At 45.3% G+C, this 24,684-nt stretch overlaps 1 protein-coding gene across 4 annotated transcripts in view; it reads left to right on the forward strand.

Annotated features, from left to right (window-relative positions):
* The first annotated feature begins 203 nt into the window (after window positions 1–203).
* The window catches only part of RNF24 (ring finger protein 24), a 52,954-nt gene continuing 28,473 nt past the window's right edge, over window positions 204–24,684 (forward strand). The window contains exons 1-2 of one of the 4 annotated variants that reach the window (XM_088133188.1): window positions 213–320; window positions 14,031–14,176. In XM_088133188.1, coding sequence (XP_087989314.1) covers window positions 14,145–14,176 — 32 coding nt within the window. In that variant the 5' untranslated portion in view covers window positions 213–320; window positions 14,031–14,144. Of the gene's footprint in view, window positions 321–14,030; window positions 14,177–24,684 lie in introns of all 4 variants that reach the window. The other 3 variants (XM_088133191.1, XM_088133190.1, XM_088133189.1) reach the window with 3 other exon arrangements.

Below are 24,684 nucleotides of genomic sequence, written 5' to 3' on the forward strand. Positions count from 1 at the left end.
CCGACTTTGGGTCGACGTCGGTGGGTGCGTAAAAAAAAAAAGAGTAGAACTTCTACGAACCTAGCACAGCCGAGGGTTGCCCTCGCACCTGCGCAGTGCAGAGGATGAAGCCGTCGCCTTGCCCGTCTCCGGCCGGAGTCAAGGGCGGGCCAGGGAAAGGCACGACAGGGGGCGGAGCGGTCTACATCCGGGATCCTTCCCGCTGTGTTGCCTGTCGGTCTGAGTTGGCGTCCTCTCGCTGAGTGCTGTAAATCGGCAGGGAACGTTCGCGGCGCCCCAGTGCTCTTCCGCCGGCGCAGGAGCTGGAGCATCTTCTGCAGGTAAGGAGTTCCTCCGGCGCCCCCTCCCCAGCCTTCCTCCGGAGCGCCGGGGGGCAGGGAGAGGCTCTGCGTCCAGCGCCGCTGCTTCGTTGCGGGGGGGACGCTTCTGTGCACGCGTGCACCACTGGAAAGGCAGACTCGATTGCATTGATTCATTGCTCAGACCTTCGACTTGCAGGAAAGCGGGGCGAGGTGTAGTTGGGCGACGGGGGGGCGAGCAATGGAATTGCAGCGGCTGATCAGCCCCCCTCGCTTCTCCCCTCCCGTTACAGCAACGGGCGCCTCCTGCTTAGGGTGGACGGCGATGCCCATCATCCACAGCCGACGTTCTTTCCTCCCCCCCCCTTTTTTCCTTCCTCTGGACTGAACGGCGACTGCATTTCTTGCCATCCCCCTGGAGAAGAGGGTCAAATTGGCCTGCTGGGGGAGATGAGACTTGTAGTCCGGCCCAGGGTTACGGGGGTGTCCAGCCTGCAGATCGTTTTAGGGGAGTGGGAGGAAGGATAAGAGAAGGGAGGGATTTGCTTCTCCTTTGGGGGCAGAGGGTTAGGGAGAGGAGAGCTGGGGCTTTCTGAGCAATTTGGGGGGGTCTCCATAGGGCATCTTGGCAACCGCCGGGAGGGGGTCCGTCCGGCTTCCCCTCCAGCCTGGGAGAGGGTGGCAGATCTGGGAGAAGATGCCGCTGTCACGGGCAGCTCTCTTGGGCCACGAAGACCCCCCCCCCCGCTGTCAAGATGGGGTTGGTGGTGGGATTCGGATTCTTCCCCATGGCCCCTAGAGGGAGGGGCCCTCTTCTGTTGGGCTGTAGGAGAGCAGGAGACCGTGGAATTCGGGGGGGGGGGGAGCAGCAGAGGATCTGTATCCTCGTCTGCCCCCGAAACGGTCTTGGCTTGCTTCTCGGGGAGCTTTCCAAGTACACCTAGCTGAGGAGGTTCCTGGGTCTTCTGTGGGACCGGGGCCCCTGGCTGACCCCACCGCTGCGGGACGTGGGCTCTGTTCAGTTGCGCTCTCTTCTCCAGGGAGGTGACACGGTCTGATCTTTGCATCGCATTGGGACCCGCTCGGTGGAGCCCTGGACCTGCCGCCCCCGGGGTCTTGCTAGGAAAACGGGATGCCTCCTTCCCGAGCAATGGGGCGCACTGTTCCTACGGGGTCTCTGGGGGGGGGTGTCCCTGGAGCTGCCCAGGTGTGGGTGTGCTCATTGAAGATGAGGTGGCTCCCTTGTTTTGCAATGCAATGGCTCTCAACCGCCCTTGCCGTCTGGGGTATTTTGCAGGGATCGGCTCTCCTCTCCCTTCCTTGCCTGTGGGGGAGGGAGGGGGGAGGGAGGGGGAGGGCAGCTCCCCAAGGTCCTGTCCTAATTTCTAATTCAGTCCTTGCTATTTTATTTGGCCGGCGTCTGAGCGTGGTGCCTGTTCTGCTCCAGTGTATATTGATCTTGCCTGCGGAGTGGGAAGGCAGCTAAAAGAGAATCTTTTCCGCTTTCATTCCGAGAGCGCGGCAGATCCAGTTCTCCTTCTCTCCATCTGGGCTAAAAAGTCGACGCTCCCTAACAGGACTGCAGACCACCCAGCGTTGCACCTTTCAAAACCTGCGGGCTGTGGGAAGGAAGCCTTTGCCACGCAATTTCCTGGCTCTGTGCAAAGGGAGTCGGACCCGAACGTCTAGACGCCGAGGCCAGGAGTTTGCATGGCAAAAGCCGTCCGCTTTTCTTGCAGAAAATAAACCGGATGGGGTGAGAGAGGGAACTTTAAAATTGCAGAGGGAGAAAACCTTTGCGGAAGAACGGCTGCTCGGGTCCACGTCTGTTAATGCCTCCAGCTGGTGTGGTTCGCTCACTCCTTGAGTTTACTCCATGCGCTTCCTTGCGCAAATGTCCAGGGTCCTGTCACTCTTTACGGAGGTCTTGTGGTGTGTTGATGTGCGGAAAGAACCTTTGGCAAGACTTTGCAACGGCACATTGCCCCTCCCGGCTTCCCCTTTTCATCTGTAGCTCCTGACCGTGCGCAGAACGTGCTTAGCAACCCACAAGAACTAAACGCAGAGCTTTGGGATCCAGATTCTTTATTCTGGGAGTTCTGGATCTGTATGCTCCCCGAAAAGTCTCCTTTCTGGTCCTGTGCATCCTTGTCTTTTGTTGGCTTTTCTGTTGCTTTCTCATTTGTAAGGCTTTTCTCCAAACAAAAGGTTTCAACACCTCGGCCTGGGTAAATTTACCTTTTCCCATAGGACCCCTTTTTTGCATGCCATTATTTATTTACAGACTTATTTATGTATGCCAGAGCAAATGTATTTATCATGTCCAAGATGACCTGTTTTTGCCTGTCATTTATTTATTTATTGCTGGCAGGATTATGCCAGAATATTCTGTCTCCGAAGGAATCAAAGGATTTCTTTCTTTGTTTTTGTTTTGTGTGTGTGTGTGTGTGTGTGTGTGTGTGTGTGTGTGTGTGAAGGTTGTCATTCCTTTGGGCAGTGTTTGTCAACCTTGGCAACTTTAAGGTGGGTGGATGTGCTGGCTGGGGAATTCTGGGAGCTGAAGTCCACCCATCTTAAAGCTGCCAAGGTTGACAAACACGGCTTTGGGGAGTTTACCCCCCGCCCCTCTATCCTGCCTCATTTACAGGCTGTTTTCTGTACTCATTGAAGTGTTTGGGGGAATTAAACATTAATAAGCAGTAGATGGAGTAGATGTGTAGCTCTTTTAACAGGGACCGGTGAGTTAATTTTCAAACTTCTTCCACCTCTGGACTGCTCCGTGAATGTTTTCTGTTACTTTTCTTCAAAATAAAAGTTCATTTTCATGGGGTGTCAATAAAGTGGACTTCTGCAGAAGGGGGGGGGGTTTCCAGAGAAGAGGAGTTGTATAGGGGTGATAGGAAATCATACATACAGCAATAGGATTTCCTAAGCAATAGGAAGTTCTCACAATGAATCTTGCCTCTGCCATGAATTCACTAAGATGCTTTAAACAAGCTGCTTATTCCCAGCTATGTGTAACTAAAGCAGTGTTTCTCAAGCTTGGCAGCTTGAAGAGGTGTGGACTTCAACTCCCAGAATTCCCCAGCCAGCATGGCTGGCTGGGGAATTCTGGGAGTTGAAGTCCACACCTCTTCAAGCTGCCAAGCTTGAGAAACACTGAACTAGAGAATCATTTTAGCTTATAGCAGGGATGGGCAATATTTTTATGGCGCGAGACGTACTTCATTTTGCAGCAGAGGAGAACTGTATTGATAGCACGACGCTGCCAGAATATTCTGGCTCAGCAGGGATCAATTCTCGGGGATGTTTTTGTTTTTAAAAAAGAAAGAAGCTTATCCTAGTGCTTACACCACAGTTTTATTATGTTTTCCACTTTAAAGCTGGGAAACACCCCTGCTGATTTTTGCCTGCAAAACAGTAGTTCGGGGGCCCTGCGGCGGTTCCTCCCTGCCTTCTAGCATTCTTCACCTGGGAAGGTCCAGATATTTTAGGTTACTAATCTCAGAACTCCCCCTTTGCTCAATCTGGTTGTGCAATATTGGAATTGTAGTACGGCACCTCCGGAGGGCCCGGATTTGGAGAGCCGTGGTCACGGACTGGAGTTTGTGGAAGGAAAAAACCAAAGGGGCCAGTCTCTGTGGGATGGGGACATTTGACTTGGAGGAGATCGTTCTTAAGAAAATCGATTGCCGAGCTCTGTAGCTCGATTCTAGCGTGACTTAATATTTTATCATCTTCTTTCCAGCCTGTGCAACTGAATGTTGGGCGAGCATGTAATTCTTCAGAGGGTGTTCGTGTGCCCACTTCTGTCCTCTGGCAGCAGTAAAGCAAGCTAAACTGGGGAGTTTAGGCAGACAACCTGTTCAGGTACCGAATGAACCCCTGCTCTGGGTTTGCACAATGGGTAAATTAACCCAAAGGGGCAGATTCAACCCATGCCCTCAGCTGGAAAAAGAAGTGTCCCAGGCCACTTGACTGGATCTATTAAGTGGGTTGTCCACCCTCAACTTTGAGCCAGCCACTCTCTCAGCCCAACCTACCTCACAAGATTGTTGCGTGCAGGAAGAAAATGGAGGAGGATGGGGGGAGAGAGAGAGAGGCCATTGAGAGAACTCCTGGAGGAAAGGCAGGATGTAAGTCTAAATCAACATTTGAGGATGCCAAGCTGATGTGTTCAGTGTTGGATGTAGTGATGTTGGCTAGAACCCTCTGCTTGGAGTATTGTAGCAGTTTCACTTGATGCCCTGAATCCAGGCTGGTCAGGAGAAGCTTGGCTGTGTCATTTAGGATTCAGAAGAATATTTCTTTGGGCCTGTTCATATAATTTTGTACTGGTACACAGTGCTGTGTGGTTTGCTAGCTCCCACTATCTGTCTTATTCTAATGATTGCCCTCCATTTCCTGCCAGCATGGCTGATGTTGGCCTCGTTCTCTTCTCCGTTTTTGGCATCCAAGTCTTGGATGATGGAATTTAATCTTTTAGGAATGTTTAGTTGCAGGGAAGAGAATCTGTCTCCGTCTAAAGTGAGCTCCATTCGCTTCTCCGTTGTGTAGGTCTCTTAGATTGTATGCTTTTCCACTTTCTGTGGTCTGTACAGCAGGTCCCATGGGGAAGCTCATTCTGGATTGTACAAATTCTGAGTCCAGATGGAGGTATCTCTACCATTGAATGGTGTCCCATGTTTAAAAAATGTGCAGTCTCTGCACATGGAGAAGGAGATGAAGAAATCTCACAGATGCAGAATTCTAGAAGTTATCTAGATCAGGGGCTTTCAAATGCTCTTCAGGCTGTGAAATCTGTTCATTGAGAAGAAATTTTGGAATCGGGATCAAGAGGCAAAGCTCTAGTGATAGAAAGTTGGCTGCGTTTTTCCTCTTACTCTCTGATGGAACCCTGGGTTCTGTGGAACACAGTTTAAAAAAACCCTGATCTAGATATCTGAGCCCAGATATGGTAGCCCTAAAACTGTTGGAAGAGTTCCCAAGTTGGTTGAAGTCCAGATCTCATTCAAAGCAGATCTTAAATAAGATTCAGGGTAGGATCCAGGATTCTGCTACAGAAATTCGATGAAGAGAAACTTGTGCTTTCTCCATGCCCTGCATATCTGTCCCTGACACTTACTATATTTTCTAGAATTAATTGATTACATCAGTCCCTGGCTTAAAGTCTGCACCAAGTTTTTAATCTCAGGGCTGCAGGACTCCATGGGAGGTTCATTCCCACAGATCCCATTTCTCAACATGCAATCTGTATGTTGCTGAAGATTTCCAGCTGGAGATGGAATTTCACTGTTCTTTCTGGGAATAACGCAAGGAAATGTGGAGTGACAGAGAAGGTAGATGATTTCCGTGCTAAAGGAAGAGATTTCCTTGTGCCGGGCAGTCCCATGATCTACAACTCATAAGGTCAGAGCTGGAATATGTTTGGAACAACATTGAATTATTACTACATAGCAGTGTTTCTCAACCATGGCAATTTGAAGATGTCTGGACTTCAACTCCCAGAATTTCCCAGCCAGCCATGCTGGCTGGGGAATTCTGGGAATTGAAGTCCAGACATCTTCAAGCTGCCAAAATTGAGAAATACTACTATATACCTAGTGTCTAATCAGGACCCAGTTTAGAGTCTAGGTTAATCCAGAACAAACTGAGAAGTTTCAGTCCATAACTGCCTTGGATCCTACAACCTTTTGTAGCTCTGGACCTGGTGAATATAGCACTACCCTACAGCTTATCCTCTTCCAATAGCTCTTGACAATGTTCCTTTTGCAAATAAAGTCTTGCAGTTGACCTAATCCGTCACCCAACTGATGATAAACTCCCATTGCTGGTTTGATGTCATATTAAAGATTAACCGTTAACTCTGGCTCTCTTGACAGAAGTTTAGTTATAAAACACATCCTGTGATTTGAAATAAACCAAAGCTGTTTGTCCAGTTTTGTTTTTATTTGCAAAGAGAACGGGGCTGCTCTGTTGACAGACGCAAGGCACCTTATTTCTATTTTTCCGGATGCAGCATGTACATTGATGTCCCGATCGTAAGCATGCTTGTGGCCTTTCCAATGTTCCCAGTGGCATGCTGGCTTTGGATCATGGGAATCTAGTGTGTCCCTTTTTTGGGGTGTATTTTTTTTTATTGCTTTTGTTTTTGTTATTGTTGCCATCCATCCAAAGCTGTGTGCTGTAAGAGGGGCAGCTGTAGAAATATTTTAAATAAATAAATAGTATCTGAGGATCAGCAGATTGGGGAGAGCTGAGACTGAATGCTCAACCCAGAGGGAAATATAGACTCTTAGGCTCTCATTCTAAGTTCATTCGTACATCATTTTCACTGTTTTCAAATAAAGGTCATCATTCATACAACATGCTAACCCAGTGTTTCTCAGCTTTGGCAGCTTAAAGATGTGTGGACTTCAACTCCCAGAATCCCCAGCAAGGCTGGCTGGGGAATTCTGGGAGTTGAAGTCCACACATCTTCAAGTTGTCATGGTTTGAGAAACACTGCACTAACCCAGTTAGTGAATTACCCCAGCTTCTAGGTCTGAACAATACATCTAACGATCAGCTAACCAAATCTGCTGGGTTTACACAATAGACTAAGCCAGAAAAAACACCAGGTTTAAAACTAGCCAACTACAGCCCGTTGTACAATATTAGCCAACAAACTTTGTTAACTCAACCAGTCTATTGAGGAAGGAGAATCATTAGGTGAGAGAACACATCCTTTGCGTACCAAAGATGCCAAGTAGGTTTGAAAAAAACGCCAAAATGTTGGTTTGAACACTTTAGCTAGACTACATAAAGGACCATTTTTTACTAGATTGTGTTTATCTGCACTGAATATGAAACTTTCTTCTTTAGTTCATGATTCAGACTAGCCCACTATTGCCTACTCATCAGAAGCTATTCCAAGTTTCTTAGCCTGTTTACCTGAGATTCACAAGTGGGATCTGCAGTTAAAAGGAGGTAGCAGTTACAGGTAATCCTAGTTTAATGACCACAATTGGGACTGGAATTTAGGTCATTAAGTGATACAGTTGTTAAGCGAATCGTCACGTGACCAGACCTGATTTTATGATCTTTTTTGTAGTGGTAGTTAAGTGCGGTCATTAAGTGAATCATGTAGTTCCCCATTGATTTTGCTTGCCAGAAGCTGGCTGGAAAGGTTGCAGATGGCAGTCGTGACACTGGGACGCTGCAACTGTTGTAAGTGTGAGCTGGTTGCCAAGCGCCCAGATCACAATCACGTGACCGCGGGGTCACTGCAATGGTCGTAACTTCGGGCATCAGTCGTAAGTCACTTTTAGTGCCATCATAACTTTGAACAGTCACTGAACAAACAGTTGTTAAGTGAAAGCTACATGTGATGAAGAAAACTTCTCTTTCTGATACTTTAGAGAACTACTGTTAGTGATCTATTTGGCCCTAAGGTAGCTTCAAAGAAATTCATTCAGTCCCTCTCTCAGGTTGAATTTTTCTCAACATGGCAAAATGGAAAAATTCAGGACTCACAGGTCACATCTTGGCTTATGTACTTCTGTCAACCTTGCTCTTAACAGAACAAATGGATCCATGTGATCCTTATGTTTGTCCTGGGAGGAGGAGGATTCCTGATTATCTTTTGATTTGGCTTTGAGAAACTCAGCACAGCAGATGGAGCTCTTCCAGTCTTTCCCAGATGTTAGTGAGTTCTGAACCACCGCATCTTCCCCAGCTGTTTAGAGTTCCGAGCCAACTTGTGGCCTGTGAAATCAGTCCAGCTGACTCGAAATGTACTTTGTTGTTTCCTGCTCTTAGCTCATACAGTTATGGGACTTACAAAGAGAGGAGTACGTAGGGTTAACATCTTGATACATCCCTGGGAACTGTGAACGGAAGTTCTCCTTGTGACTAATGTCCACATTTGACGTTGCCTTTGTAGACTTTGGTTCTGTGTTGGGTTATAGCCTGTGTTGGGCAGCATTGATGCCAAGCCATGAATCGTTGTGGTGCATTGAAGTACAATCTGGCCATGTGACCTGCTCCTCCTCTCAAGTACTGAGGTCAGTTGTGTGTCAACAAAGCATGAACCGGGGACAGTCTCCCAGGGTTTCAACATTCTGGTCAGCAGTTGGGACTTTGAACTTCATCCCCACGGCCAGTGTTTATGTCCTTTTGAGAAGTTAACAAAGGTGGCTTTGCTTCACAAGAGAACCAAGAACTGTTATGAATGAAAAGTGAGAATAAAAAACCCATCACACTGAAATTTTCAAGAACTTACTTTTTAAAAAATGCAAGGAGAAAAGAAGCCTGTCAGATAGTAGACTAGCATGAAAATCAGGCTGAGTACTGAATTTAAAAGTATATTGAGGTAATAATTATAATGTATATTCCATTTTTCTGCTTATTATGAACTCAAGGCAGCTAACAGCCATAAGAAATAAATGCCTTCAATAACCTCAACAGACAAATTATTCTTGTTAAGATGTCAAGCACTTAGGACAGAACTGTGGACAACTGGAAGTTCTCCTCCTTCTCCCTCACAGACCAGAAAAGGTAGAAGTTTTCCAACAGGTGGTGGTCCATATATTGCCAATTCCTGCTTTAAATCACAGCTAACACATTACTTTGGCTGTATTTATAGGTTGGAGGCAACTGGTGAATCTACATGAAAAAGCAAAGAGTTTTCAGATGGCCTCAGATAGACAACTTTGTTAGGATGAAAATCTTTGCTGTCCCTTAACATTTTCCAGCACCTGTTGCCACAATTTACAGGGCTAAAAAATGGGCATTTTCAGGTTTATAAATATAGTTTTGGAGTAAGGAAGTAGTTTTGTACCTGAGGTGGAGTTGGGACCTGAGTATGCTGTACTTTAGGGGAAAAGTGTGATTAGCTTGCCTACAACCTGCAGTCTTGAAAATCACAGATCTAGTTAATTTAGAGCAGTGTTTCTCAACCTTGTCAACTTTAAGACATGTGGACTTCAACTTCCAGAATTCCCCAACAACTGTGCTGGCTAGGGAATTCTGGGAGTTGAAGTCCACACATCTTAAAGTTGACAAGGTTGAGAAACACTGATCTAGAGTCTGCATCCAGTCGTCCCTCCTTTTTTGCTGTTCAGGAAGATATTAAACAGAACAGCCTTCACTGTATTAATTCCAGCAAAATAAATGAAGCGTGTAAACCTATTACAGTATTGCAGTAGTTTTGATAAAGCTCATATCCTGTGTGGGGATAGGCACATTAAAGCAAGCAGATCGTAAAATTCCTAGAAATGAACTGGTTGCCTTGTCTTTATTTATTTATGAAAGGTTTCTTGTCTCAGACTGTTGGTTGGATAACAGTGTATAATATGAATCACATAGAAGTTAAATCTCTGTCTTCAGTAGCTTCAAGGAAGAAAAGAATCAGTAAAGAATCTAAGGCTTGGCAGGATCACAAGGTTATAAAAAATGCCAATAAAATAAATGTTACAGAATTCTCCAGGGGCATTCTTTAAAAAAAAAAAACCCTACAGATTTGCTTTAGATTGGCAAATGGTGGTAAGATTGAGTGTCAGAGTGAGTTACGATAGGGCAGCCCTCTCCAGCTATGTTGGGATCGCAATTTGCTGGCTGGGAACTTTGAGAGTTGTGTCTCTAGAACTTCTGGAGAACCTCCAGGATAAGGAAGGCTGCAGGGATAGACAGTCTAGAGACCAGAGTGTTTCCGTGTACCTTTGCACACCCAGGGCAAATTGTCTTAAAGATTCGACTTAGACCTGGGCTGTTTCTGACTTTTACACACTATCCTTTGCCATTGGTTTTTCTCCCTGTGATGTTATGGAATGTTTTCAGACACTTCCACTGAAACAGAAAGAGGTTGGTCCCTGAACCTGACAAGTAGCTCAGTTGCTGTAAGAAAAAAAAGAAGGATCCAGGGTCAAGATGGAAGAGGGTCTTCCGGTTCTATGGGAATGATGTAGTAGTGGTACCAGGTGCCACAAAATTTAGTGTGGGAGGTGAATACATGAGGTGGGGGACCAGATGACAGGTAGCGGACGGAACATTGCATCAGACCGAAGCCCCATCTTCCCCTAGCATAGTGTTCCTATATTGGCCAAACAGATGCCTCTAGGAATCTCACCAGCAAAGCAGAATGTCATAGCATTGGTCTTTGTAGCTATAGAATATCTTTCCCCAACGTGGATGCCCTCTGGATATGTGGACTTCAACCCCCAGAATTCCGCACCAGGCATGGCTGATGCTGAGAATTCTGGGAATTGAGGTCCACATCTCTGGATGGTGCTCAGATGGGAGAAGGCTGTTCTAAAAAGATAAGCCAGAGCTTGAACAGGGCAGGACTGGTAGTGGGCAAGGCAGGGTGGCTGGGGAACAAAGGATGTCAAGAAGCAAGAAGAACTCAACTCTACATATTATTTTTAACAATAAATCAAAAGGACTTGACCAAAACATTGGGTGGAAGTTGCTCCAAAATATTTGCATTAGCCTTGGAGTCATTCTGGGACAAGAAATCTGGAAAGCGGAGCACTGAGCTTGGCCAGATAGCAGCAAGGAAGCTGGAAAGGAAACCCAGCAAAAACCCAGGCCTTCTAAAACAGTCTTCAAAAGCAGAAGGTTGACTTGTGTCAGCATTGCGGGAGCTGCTGAGTACCTTAAAGGAACCATTGTTTTATCGGAAGGGGATCTGTGAGTCAAATCTACCAGGTTTGGCTTTTAGGGAATGGGAGCAAATTGGAACAAAAGTTTTAAGACTAGGTGGATTTCAGGAACACCTTCTCACAGCTCTTCTCTTCCTGTTCCAAAGATTAGGTAGGAAGGTCTTCACTTGTGACAATCACCATGTGTTGAACTATAGCACGTATCATCCTCTGGCTACGCTTTACCAGCAGACCTCCAAGAGCCTCCAGATTGGAGGAGATTGCCTCGGATCAGCTGTTCTAAATTTGTTTCAAATTCATTCCAGATGGGAGGTGAAATTGAGTGCAGAAATCTTTCCAAATAGAGAAGGATCTGAGGTCTTAAGCACTTGTTTGCTCACAGTATGTCAGTTCAGAAGTATCTTGAAAGGGCTGTACCACATTATTCTGGGGCTCATCACACATTAAGATCTGATGCCTTTAGCTTGGCCTTGGCCTATTCTCTGTCTTTGGTCACTGTGGCTTGTAAACCATAATTCATGGCTTAACATGCTGAGTAGATGGCTTGTGTGGGTCTTCCGGGCTGTGTGGCCGTGGTCTTGAAGTTTTGTTTCCTAACGTTTCGCCAGCACCTGTGACCAGCATCTGCAGAGTGGGCACAGAGAGAACTGCTCCTGTCTGTGCTCCTGCACTCTGAAGATGCCGGTCACAGATGCTGGCGAAACGTTAGGAAACAAAACTTCAAGACCACGGCCACACAGCCCGGAAGACCCACACCAGCTATCGTATGCCGGCCATGAAAGCCTTCGACAATACAATGCTGAGTAGAGTCGTCTAATTGTAGTTTGCTCTGTAAAAATTGTTCAGCAAACAACAGTTTGAGGTACTGTATTCCCCAGGTGCAATCCATGAGAATGAGTTTCATTCTGATGTTGCTGAAATGGCCATGCTGGCAGTAACAAACCACAATGACATCAAAAGAGTCATTGGAATGATAATGTCACGATGCATATGTCATGATCCCCTCTCCTCACCAAACACCAGCAACATGGGGGGGGGGGGACTCTTGATGATTATTCCAGTGGTATAAAAAAGGATTTTATTGGAAGGTTGAATTTCTGTAAGAAGCTAGACTCCCAAACTATCCTAAAAGTATACCAGTACAGTATATTGTAATATGTATGGTTTTAAGCAGAACGCAGGGCTGTGAATTTAAACTACCATTAAGTGATTGCATGTGCCACTGTCTTTCAAGCTAACTATTCTCATGTGTTGTGTGGCTAGTGTGGGGCTGGAGAAAGCTGGGTATTTTCTCCAAAGCTCCTTGGGGAGGATAGATCTGTAATAAATCACCGGAACAGATTTGCATCTCTCTCAGGGCATGAAAGCCTCAGTTCTAACTTCCCCATCTTCTCTTCTGCATTGTATGCTGAGTTTGCAGCCAGAAGCGGGCAGGACTAGCCTGTGGCCACAGCTCTGCCCTCGGTGAGCAGAGTCCTCCAGACCATCAGAGGTGACCACGCCCATCATGGTTCCAGCATAGCAAAATGAACTTTGTGAATGGAAGGGGGATCATTTCTCTTGCCAGGGAGAGCTCACAAGTTGGTGGGAAGCCCCAGATAATGTCTCCTAGTGGTGCCAGCCCTGTTCCCATGGTATGCTGAACACAGGTTGTCAACCACATTTGTAGGCTGGTGGATTGTATGATGGCACCTGCAGACAACTGCCATGATGCCCAAATGATGATGCAGCAGTGGTGTTGTACAAACGCCACCATTACATACTTGTATCCTGGTATCTGGTGCAGGAAATAAGTTACAACATTTGCATGATCCCTTCCCATGTATTTCCTCACTTGCCCCTCCTGCAGATGCCATGGGGTTTATGTTAATGATGGGGCTTAGTTTATTAGTTCCTGAGTTGTGCAAACTCAAGAAATTGGGTTGAGTAAACCATGATTCAGTTAATCATGGGTAAGAATGTTGGGCAAACACAGCCTGTGACTAGCAGGAACCTATTACTAATTAAGTAGATGTTACACACATTGCCATGGGGGTGGTGTTATGGAAGCTGAAGTGCAAAACATCTGGCAAGCACCAGCTTAGAGAAGGCTGGATGATGAAACGATGGTCCGATCTTCTGGTATATACATACCAAGTGTGGAGTCCTTGGTGCTCTCTGAGGTTGGTGGTTTGCCTGCAGGCGTTTCATTACCCAGCTAGGTAACATCATCATGATGTTACCTAGTACCTAGCATGATGTACCTAGTATGATGAGGATGATGTTATCTAGTTGGGTAACGAAATGTCTGCAAGCAACCAGCCAACCTCAGGGAGCACCAAGGGCTCCAGAGTTCAACCCTGAGCTACAGAGATTCTCTTCTATTGGATCCATACCAGGTATCAAGATTTAGTATCTTGGCTGATCTTGAAAACAGTTAAGCAGCATCAGACTTCCTTAGTACTTGGGTGGGAGGCCACCAGGTTAGATTGGAAATTAAGAAAAGAGGTAATGCCAAATCGCTTCTATATTGGTGCCAAAAAAATTCCCTGCATGGATAGGTCCCAAGCTTGAGTGAGGGTTGTTTGTTTTTTTTAAACCATAGTACAAGGTAGCATTGATTTCTTCGTATTTTTAAATGTTGCAAGCCTCCCTTGAAAACCAGGTTTCCCCTTCCTCAGTTCTGAACGCTGGAGGGAGAAAGGACCTTTACAGCTGGATATACGGTCGCCATATATTTTGAAATCTAATTTTTTAAAAAAAATTGCAATCATGTTTTCATTTTAATAATAGCTTTTGATCTTTTTATAATGCTTGTTGTTATCAACTTGTTATTTTATTTCATTGTTGCACGCCGCCCAGAGTCGCTTTGTGTGAGATGGGTGGCTATATCAAGGTGACATATAAATAAAATAAAGAAATAAAACCTGAACGCATTTCGCACCCTGGGAGTGGATTGCCATTTTCCTGGAGGATTCAAGGCTCAAGAGAGCCCTGGCCATCCCGTGTCCGCTCAGCGGGTTGCAACTCTGGCCTGGAGCAGATGTTCCCGTCAGTTACCCTCCCTTTGCTGTGTCAGGATTCTCAGGGCTGGTATTAATTTCCACAGCCGAGCCCAGCCGCAGCTACGCTCATGCAGCCGGTGGGGATCGCTTCTCGGGCCACAGTTCTCCGGTGCTTCTTGCAAGGTGGCTGCGCTGTGGTCTGAAACATTCCATCCCAGATGTCCATCTCTATGCAGATGACCAACTTGCTGTAAGTTGTCCTCGGTTCCCTACCTAACTCCCCCAGGAGGGTCGGTGGGACAAAGTGGTGGGGTGGTAAAAATTAAACTGGCTTCTCCTGGTGCCCGGATGAGAAAGTGAACGTGCTGGCCAGCAGATTTCTTAACTGAAAAAAAGGCACATCAAGGCAAAACTCTCTTCGCTCTTTTAGGAGCCCGACTGGAAACAGATTTAACTACGAGGCAAGGGTGGTTCATTCCTTTCACTCGATGCTGATGGATTCAGTGTTGTTCCCTTTGCAGCTGAATGGGGGGGCGCACCTGTGATCTTAACTGTGTTCCAAGTGTAGCATTTTTTCGCCACTTGTATTTTTAATTTGGCTGGCATGGTGTGGTGTCTTTTGGAAACAGGAAGCTAAAGAAGTTTCGGTGGGTCCCAAGATGGTTGTTTTTCTGCAGAAAGACCAACCTGGCTATGGCTTTAAAGAGTGAAAATAGTGCTCTCTTGTCATGCTTACTCTGTCCTGTGACATTCAGTGTGTCAGACGTTCAATTTAAAAAAGGAGATTTTTATAGATATAGATACACACGCTCATACACAAAACACATATGCATGAACCTAACAGGGTTAAAATGAAATACACAGGTTTAATATGCAGATATGTTGATTGCTTGTGTGGCATCAAGTTGGTGTTGACTCTTAGTGACCACATAGATTTCCTCCCTAACCTGGTCTTCTAACAGTGCACCCATCGCTGCTATAATTGAGACCATCCCCCTGGCTGCTGGTCATCTCTTCTCTTTTCTTCCACCTCTCCCAACTTCAGAACCTTTTCCAGAGAGCTGGACCTTCACATAATGTGTCTGAAGTACGATAATCTGGGCCTGTTCATTTGTGGCTCGAGTGAGAACTCTGGGTGGATTCGTTCGATGGTCCATCGGTTTGTTTTCTTGGCTGTCCACGGCATTCTCAGGAGTCTTCTCCAACACCAAAGTTCAAAAGCGTCATTACTCTTCCTCTCCTGCTTCTTCAGAGTCCAACTTTCGCTTCCATAGAGTGTCATGGGGAATACCACGGCTTGCACGATTCTGATTTTTGTAGGTGTGAACACATCACAGCATCTGGGTATCTTTTCCAGGGCCTTTGTGGCTGCTCTACTAAGTGCTAGTCTGTGGTGTATTTCTTGACTGCTTGTTCCTTTACTGTTGCCCACCTGAATAGATATGTTGAGGTGCACACCTATGATTTCTTAACATCTGTCAAACAGATTAAGTTAAAATATGTTCCTACAGCTTTAGAAAAACCACAGGGGATGTATTTGATTCAAAGAATTTATTAATAATAGAGTAAGTCTAGTACTGCATAATTATAAGCTTCCTAATGCTTAGGAGACTAGTAAGTCAGTATAGTGCAAGGAGAAGGTACATGGCTTGAGTCATCCACAGATTTGGTCAGTGCGCAGTTTGGCTCAACTCCCAAACCAGGGGTCCATCTGAAATCCAGCTTTTGAACTAACGTACGATTTAATTTATGTCTGTTGTCTTCCTGCTCTTCAGGTGCTTGACGTTATTAAGGGAGTTTTCTTTATCCCTTTGTTGCTACCTAGCAATCTTCTGGATTTTTGCAGCCCAGAGGTGGTAGCCCTAGAACAAGGTTCTTCAAAGTGGTCAGTATCGACCCCCAAGGGTTGATGGGACTATCCATTATTGTTGTTGTTATTATTATTATTCATAGTACTATTTGCTAAAGTAGCATTTGTTAAATTATTTTCATACAATAAATTTGGGGGTTGCTGAACAATCCGAAACTTCATGAGGGGGTCAGTAAGCTGAAGCGTTTGGGGACCTCTGTTCTAGAAGGACTTCGTGCAATTAGGACTTCGTGCGATTAGGACTATGGCAGTCATAGTGAATTGGGTATGTGGATTTAGCTGCTTGGCTGATTCTGCAAAAGGGTGGTGTCATCCTTTCAACGGACTCGTGACCTGATGGATTTGGGGTGTGGGTGGGCAGCGTGCAATCTATTGTGTTCAAGCAGAGACAGGTAGACGTGTGACTGGTGTTGTGCATTCAGCTTAGTTACTGAATCGTGTAGGATGGACTAGAAACTCAGCTGGCTGTCCTTGTGCTTCCGTGATGCCTTTTACGTGCGTACAGAGAACCGATTTGTTATTTTACAGCTTGTCTTTTTGCCGGGCACGTACAACTTTGCTTTTCGACTTTTGTTCTTGCAAAACCTCAAGGAGCAAAAAAGAAATCCAAATCCAACACCTCAGTACTTCTTTCAAATAACATGACTATTTTGTAGGGTGTTTACTTATTTATAAACGTAACTTTTAATGTTGCTTTTCTCATTGAAACAATTGGAAGCTCTTTTAAGGGCTGCGTATTTTGCGCGGATTTACACTCTCTTTCGTTTTTATTTATTTTTTAAAGTTGGCCATATTTGTGCATAAACTCTCTTCTCCAAAAAGGTAAATATTGTTGTAAGGTGCATGGAGCAAAGGGGTAAGAATGCAACTAATTTTATTGCAGTCTTAGAAGAAGCCCACCTTTTCCCCCATTTTTAAAAATATATTTTTAATGTATAATCTGGACCAAGTTTATGGACTAGACTAAACCATTTCATAAATTATACGTCCCTTTGCTGTAGCTTATTATTTTAATGATTTGCACACAATGACCAAATCTAGATTGGAACCTCATGAGTAGGGAAGCAGATTGTATTTATGTAGGTATTTATGTACCGTAACATTTCTGTATCACCCTGACTTCTTACAACTCAAATCAGTTTAGACAGAATTATAAGCGTCACAGATATATATGCACCAATGTCCACTATCTGTCCCAAAAGCCCATTAGAATAAAATGGTTCTCTGTTCCCCCGTGCCTTTTGCTTAAAAAGAAAACCCACTCACTTTGCATAGGTACACTGTAGTTTTTTGTAAGCCCCCACGGATACTAATTGAGGGTGTTTTAGGCAACAAGATCAGAATTGGGTTTTTTTTGTTTTTGCACTATTTTTTAAGTAGAGGTAGGGGAAGAAATCTGGCCATTGTGTGCTTAAGTAAATAAATTTATAAATTGGAGCAGGAAAATGCACAAATTGTACCCAATCTTACAGGAGTTTTAAGTGCATTGGTAAATTCAGCCATGGAAGCCCTACCTCTGGAACGTTAAACTTCGAGAGGAACATTAAGTGAGACTGAAATGATGTCTAAACATCAGCAGGAGTCTGGTAGCACCTTTCCTGACCAATAATTCTTATTAAAAGGTATAAGCTTTGGTGATCTGCAGCACACAGAATTGATTTGTGCCACTCATTTGCAAATGGACTCAGATGCGATGGTTGGAAGGAGCGAAGGAAGATCGAAGGTCTACCATGTTTGCTTCTGATGGGCTGCGCCTTCATTGCTAATTCTCTGGATGTGTATAAAGCTCCTTATGGGGTTTTCAGGTTTTCAGCAAATATGAGCTGAAACTCTTGGGCGTACTTAAATCCCGCTGCTTACCAAGGAGATATAAATAGGAACCATCCAGAGTCCCCTCCACCCAAGCGTGTGACCAGATCCCAGGTCTTGCTTAACGTCCATGAGTTGGCTGCCTCAAATGCCCTCCGTTTTCCTTCCACAGTGGGATCTTCACAAAAGGCAAAGGGGAAAAACCCTGCCTCGATGTGGGGCGTTCATGCGCTTGGCATCTTTTCTTCTAAAAAACAGCCGCAGTGACGTTGAGAGCTTCTCATGCTACCTCGCAGATGGCAACCATCCATCTTAGACACATTCTTGATGAGCTGTGCTCTGCTCGCATTTTTTAAAAAAAAATAAGAGTAGAAGAATCCAGCCAGCTGGACCGTGATCTCGGGAATTACGTTCTGTGCATGTTTCTGTCGCTGCAGTAACTTTAGGAAGAACAGAGGTCACTTTCTGTCTTCATCTGACCTTATTGCCTGCTTGCGAATCACATCTTATTTCTGCGCTGAACCATTTCCTGGGTGGTCTCGAGGCCTCCCTCTCCCTTTGCTGCATGAGAACACTTTTTTTTTTTTTTTTAAACAATCAGACTCGCTCGTCTTGTTTTATTTTATTTCTGGGTGACACAATCTTAGCTCCACCGCCCAGGATGTGTTCACAGGCATGGGGCGTGTTGCTCTTTTGAAATAATGTACACAAAGCAAGGAGTGACATTTTCAGCATGGAGGCGTTCGCTTATTAGACATGCTCATGCAAAGTCATAATCTAATATCGGGCCTTCCCGAGCGAGGTTATTTTTAACCACCCTGTTCCACCAGTTGAATAACAATTTAGAACACACCAATCCCAGCGATGTGGGGCAGGGCTCTCCTTCTGTGGCACGGCTTCGTTTTCCAGAGAGGACCTGATGATGGTCTTTTCCAGCAGTGGGGAGACAAGATGTTGCTGATCGCTCAGGTCCTCGTTAATCCACCTCGGGGGATGCTGCAGCTAACTTCATCCCCTATGCATTATTAACTGACAAGTTGGGAGAGGCCAAGCTAGGTCAAGTAGACCAGCGTTTCTCAACCGTGGCAGCTTGAAGATGTGTGGACTTCAACTCCCAGAATACCCCAGCCAGCTGGGGAGTTGAAGTCCACACATCTTCAAGCTGCCACGGTTGAGAAATGTTGAAGTAGACCAATGGGTTCTTGCTAAATTTGGGAGAATTGGCCAGCTACTGTCTTTTGATGCAAGACTTCTATCGTGGCTAAGAATTCAGGGAGCTGAAGTCCAGCCCGTTTACAAGGCAGCCGATCGAGAAGGCTGGGGTGTCATCGAGTGACACTCTAGTACAACAACTTGACTCGGTATCCCTATGCTGCCGTGACCTTTTGAGAGTCATCTCTCTGGCCCAGAAACTTGGATGGCTCAGATGCGGGTAATATCATTCCATCTTGCAGCATTTCAAGGTTCTGGTTACATGAAATACAGCGAAGGCATAAAAATAGCCACCGAGTGACTTCGGGTGTCATTTCTAGTAGAAGCTTAATGCGTCTTCTCTTACAATGCTTACAGACTTTTGATTGGCTTGTAGGACTCAGGCTGATGTTGAGTTTGGGAAGGTTGAAAAACTCAGGTCAAATGTTACTCAATCAGTTTAATTTTAACAAGCTGGGCTTGAATTTCTTCCGTGCTTGAGGGAAAGGAGACCAACTTTACCTTCGGGCAACAGACCTCTTTCATTATCAATTCCATACTGATTCTGGGATCGGCAGACGGCACAAGAGATCTGCTTGTTCCACACCCCTAAATCCACCAATCGGAGCACAAACGCACAATACAGTGGAAAATAAACACAAACGCACAATGGCAAAAATATGTGTAAATTCATCAACGTGTTTCTTCTAGCTCCTTCTTCCAAGTAGCGTAACTATGAATTAGTCATCTACTGTTTGCATTAAGCATCAGGTATCATACGCAGGGTATTTCCAGGTGCTGTGAACTATGATTTATTTTAGTGTTTGTTTTTTTAATAACCACTGGCGTATCTTGCTGATCAGCTGAGCAAATATTGCAGAGGACCAAACCAATGGGCGTGGGAATGTGTACAGATGGATAAGCTATACTTTGGATTTATCTCATCATCCAAGTGCATGGAAATATGAACTTGATGAGTACCAGACTTGAGTTTACGTGCTTGCACACACGAACACACACACCAATCTTCTACTCTGTATAGCAGTCCTCCCCACAATTCTCTCTGAATTGCAGCAACACATTTTAGAGTGAAGGCAAATTATTTTGCTGTTACTATTTTTAAAAGTTTGAGAATTATACATTATACTTCTTTGCTGATATATAGTGATTTCTCAGGAAATCAGTGTTTTCCAGTCCTGGGTGCTGTTGCATAATCTGACACAATGCCCCCCCCCCACCTTACCAATGTTGAATCTTGTTTGTCCCTTTCCACTGTATTTTAATTCCAACCCTCTCAGGCATTATCAGCTTACAGATACATTTAAGAGCGGCTTTGGCTCTCCTGAATTCTGGGACATGGAATAAATGTTCTGTCCTCCCCCTGCCATTTCTCTTGATGGCGAAGAACTTATTTGCTTTCAGCCTCAAGGGGAGTAAGAAGCAAACCATGAACATCTCGACCTCAACCTTTTGAGATATTGATCAGGTGCTGCCCAGACAGTTTCAAGCCTGCCCTGGCTTGCAAAGATGCTCTCTGGATGCTGATACCTTGCATTCTGGATGCTCGCTGTCTTTCTACAGAATTTCAGCGTACAAGTCAATGGACAGTCAAGATTTCCTGCAGGATGCATCATTAAGTAGTAGGTGGAGTTTCTGCAGAACAATCAGTAACAGAAATAGCTGGAAGCATGTTTTCATGAGAATTTAGATCCAGGAACTTGTGAAATGTCTCCCTTCTGCTCAGGGGTCATCTGTGGTTCTTGCATTCTAAAATACTTTTCCTTCCAGTTCTGGTCATAATTGGGTTGAAATTGGATCAAAAAGGGAGTTGGCCATGTGTCTTTGGCTGGAAAGGTCTTGAAGCATCTCCTTCCAAGAAGATGCATCTTTGGCATTATCTAACTCTGGATATTGGTTGGTTGGAATTTGCATGGACATCAACAGAACAGACAATTAAATCTCTCTCTCTTTCCTACCCCAAGAACAGTCCCCATATTTCTTAATACCTTTCTTTAGTTCTTTGATTCTTTTTTGGCCTCTGTGTTTTTCTAAGATGAGTATCTTTGTCTTCTAAAGCCTTCCCTAAACCAGTGTTCCCTAAATATTTGATGACCATGCCCAATCTCCCCAGTGCCAGTTGTTGGGTGGGCACAGTAGCCCAGATGGACGACTTTTTTTCTGTGCTTTAAATATACTCATGTATCCCTGTTAATTTTGGAAAGCTGTTTCCTTCCGTCGTTCAGTAAAAATCAGGCTGTCTTTGCACTTTTCCAGAAAGTATCTCATGAAAGGAACGGTCCAGTATGAATGGACTATAAACTAATACTGTATTGTTTCCATTGGTCAAATGAGGCAGGATAGGAAGAAGAACATCCATGTGTAGTTTAATCCAGGTCCTTAAAAGCAGGAATTAAAATATTTGCATTTTGGGCTGGTTGGGTAACAAAAGGGATCAGATTGCCCACTTAAAATCCTTCACCACTATCTACCTTTCCTTGCAGCTTTTGACTGAATCTTTTGATCCTTGCTTAAGGAGGGTTAAATCCCCTTGTTTCTCCCCATATAACTGTTATATAGTCCTCTCTCAGCTTTGTACATTACTGACTCCAATAGAAGCGGAGACCCACCTTTTCCTTTGTGATTGTACAGTGTGTCACTGACACCCCATAAAAATGGTATGAAATATCCTCTTTCAGCCTTTTCCAACCTGACACCTTCTGGATGGGTTGGGCTACAAATCCCATTCTGCTGCACCACTGGTGTGAATGATGGGGGTTGTAGTCTGTCCCCTCTGGAAGCCTCCAGATTGAGGATGTCACCGCTCTCGTTTCATCTGTTTTCTTTTGAATGCTGTAATCTATCACCTCTGATTGCTGTGATTCCAAGCCCTTGGAATCAATCCTTCTGTTCCTTGAAGAGACAGGATTAATTTGCTCCTTGACAAAAGGAAGAGGATGTACAAAGGAAATCACACAGTTTTGTAGCCTGCCAGGCAGAAGAAGGTGTATTTGGGATCCAACAGACTGGGGGGAAATGGGCTACCCAAGCACTTCCGAGTATTAGTATCAATTGTAATTTATTATAAATGACGTGAGCAGCTTAGCTCCTGGCCAGGCCGGTGAGAAGTGAAAGTAAAACACAGCTGGAGAAATTGCGTTTTCCATCACATGCCAGAAAAACAAAGAAATGGAAAGTGGGACAAGGCAAGGGAGGGAGGGGAAGGAAAGAAGGAAGGGACAGGAGGAGGAGGAGGTGGTGGTGGTAATGGTGGTTTGGGAAGAGAGAGAGATCCATCCATGCATCGGGAGGGAGGGAGGGAAGGAAGGAAGGAAGGAAGGAAGGAAGGAAGGAAGGAAGGAAGGAAGGAAGGAAGGAAGGAAGGAAGGAAGGAAGGAAGGAAGGAAGGAAGATAGAAATCTCCTTCAACCTGTATAATGTTTTAGTTGTGGAGAACAACTAAATGATGAAGGTGTTGTGCTTTTTGACCCACATAACCTGTTAGAACAAGATTCTTCTCCTGAAATCATGAATAACCACATATTTTACTCCAAAACCGTGGACAAGGGGAGAGAAGAAGGTAGCGTGGTCCAGCCTGGTCTGCTGCCGCCTCCTTGTTCTGGAGGTGACCTACATGCTCTTGGTTAATCTGTCACTGAGAGACCTCCCTCCCTGCTGGCATTTGTCCCTTGAGCTGAATGGTGTTACAACTTCCAAGGGCCCATTTCCAAGGCAGCCCACCGCTCCCAGCTCTGCTCGATCCCCACTCGGTGACCCAGAGATGCCAGGATGGAACCCCAGGCGGTGGATGCCTTTTCATCAAGGACCCCCCAAGGTTGTTCTAGAAGACCTCTTCCCAAACTTTTGAAAAGGCCGCCCTGGCTGCCTTTCCTGCCATTATCATCCATGGTATCTTCTCGGCGTTCTTGGCTGCATCGCAGAGCTTTCCAGTCTGAGCACAAGCCACAGGCTGGCCTCCCCGACGTTTCTGTCCCCCAAGGAAGAGAACATGACATTGAAACGCAGCATAGACGTTTTTGCAGAAAAAAGTCCAGTCGGCTGTCAGAGATCATATAATCAACCCCAGCAGAACAGGTGGACAATGCGATCTTTGACTGCCCGCTGAACCTTTTCCTACAAAACGGCCTGTTGTGAAAATAAGCACAAGCCAGAGTTTTGGTTTTTTTTAACCCATCTTGGCTATTTCCTGCATGCAAGCTGGCTTCCGTCTTTGGAAATGACTCACGCGCTGCAGAATGTTTACAAATGCTCGGATTACAATGGTGCGCAGTGTGTGCGTGCCTGTGTGTGTGTGTCGGTGTGTATTCAGGACTAGTTTCGTGGGCCACAAGTGTCAACCCTTGTTTGCTTTTGGCTGGCTGATTGGATTTGCGCTCACGGTTGTGCTCAGGGTTCTCCAAGGCAATCCATAAATACACACACATACACACCACTCCAGTGTTTTCACAATGAAGCTATGAAGCAGGCTAGGCTGAAAGGCTTCTAGGTCCAAGACTATAGTTGGGGGTGAGAGATTTCCTCCTACCCTATGTGTAATGTATGTGAAGGAGAAAGGAGAAGGAATCTGGTATCAAGTGGTTCTCCAACCAAGACATTTTATTTTTTTAATAAATTTTAATAAAATGGGTTGGTTGGAGAAGGGGCTACCAGACCCCTCCTGACGTTTAGCTGCTGTAGACCAACATGGTCTCTTTCTACCATGTGTAGAGTACGCAACCGTATGGCTGAGCAAAGCGTCCATCCACAAAGCCATGCGGCTCCTCCGTTGCATGACTTACACCTTCTGTTGCATTTTGTGGGCTAGAGATCCCCAGTTGCTTCAGCAGCATTCAGAAAAACCTATCAGGGGCCATGTGGTCTTGCTTTCGCTAGAGGCAGAACCGAGTTTGGAGTTTGCTGACGGTGGAGAATCTTAGCCGATCCTGGATTGGATGTTGCCAACCCTGGTTCTGGCCGCGGTTTGTATGCGCGAGCCCCGTGCCAATGAAGCTTTGCTTGTTGCCTTAACAGGCCTGGTTATAAGCTTAAGAGACACGGAGCCCGTGAACTGAGTCAATGTTTCACCCGCTGCTTCGCCTCTGCCCTTCCAACCCAACAACAGCTCTTCCGTCGCCAAGTTAAAAAATAGCGACCTGGAAATTGCAACCAGCTGGGGCCGCGCAGCTGAACTTTCCCCTTCTTTAAATAACACGCACCAGCATTCCCGGCCCTTTTGGTCACACGTTGTGGAAACAAGAAACCGTACACCCTCTCTCCCACTTTTGCTTTGCGCCATTTCTCTTCTCTTCTCTTCTCTTCTCTTCTCTTCTCTTCTCTTCTCTTCTCTTCTCTTCTCTTCTCTTCTCTTCTCTTCTCTTCTCTCTCCCCTCCCCTTCACTCCCCTTCCGGCTTTTTCCAAACCCCCAAATTGTGTCTGTCTGAGCTTCAGACATTTTCTCTTTGCATTCTCTCTTTTTCATGGCAAATCCAAGGATGACCCAGCAACATTTTACTAGAAGGGGCTTTTACTGACCAGGAATAAATGTGACTTTTGAAAAAAAAAATTGCCTGATCTTTAAAAGCTGAATTCCTGGCTTTCTCCAAGTGCTCTTCAGATATTTGGGAAATTTCCTCTCTTCTAAAGAAAGGAGTGATAGCATTACTTCCCTTCCACATTTGGGGTTTGTTTATGACTGTAAAATGAGCCAAAGGCCAGTAACAATTGGAAAAAAAAAACAGGCTAGCTGACTTACTGGCAGTTGCTTTCACAAATAAGGATGAATGTCCTCACTTGGATTAATGCAGACTTTCCTAAACTAGTACATTGCATGTATGTTGGACTACAGTACCTATCACTCCCAGCCCATTTGATCAGATAGCGGGAATTAGAG

Source organism: Python bivittatus, unplaced genomic scaffold, assembly GCF_059951505.1.
Source record: "Python bivittatus isolate LINGU-HERP-01145 unplaced genomic scaffold, Pbiv_v1 ctg000070_np1212, whole genome shotgun sequence".
NCBI lineage: Eukaryota > Metazoa > Chordata > Lepidosauria > Squamata > Pythonidae > Python > Python bivittatus.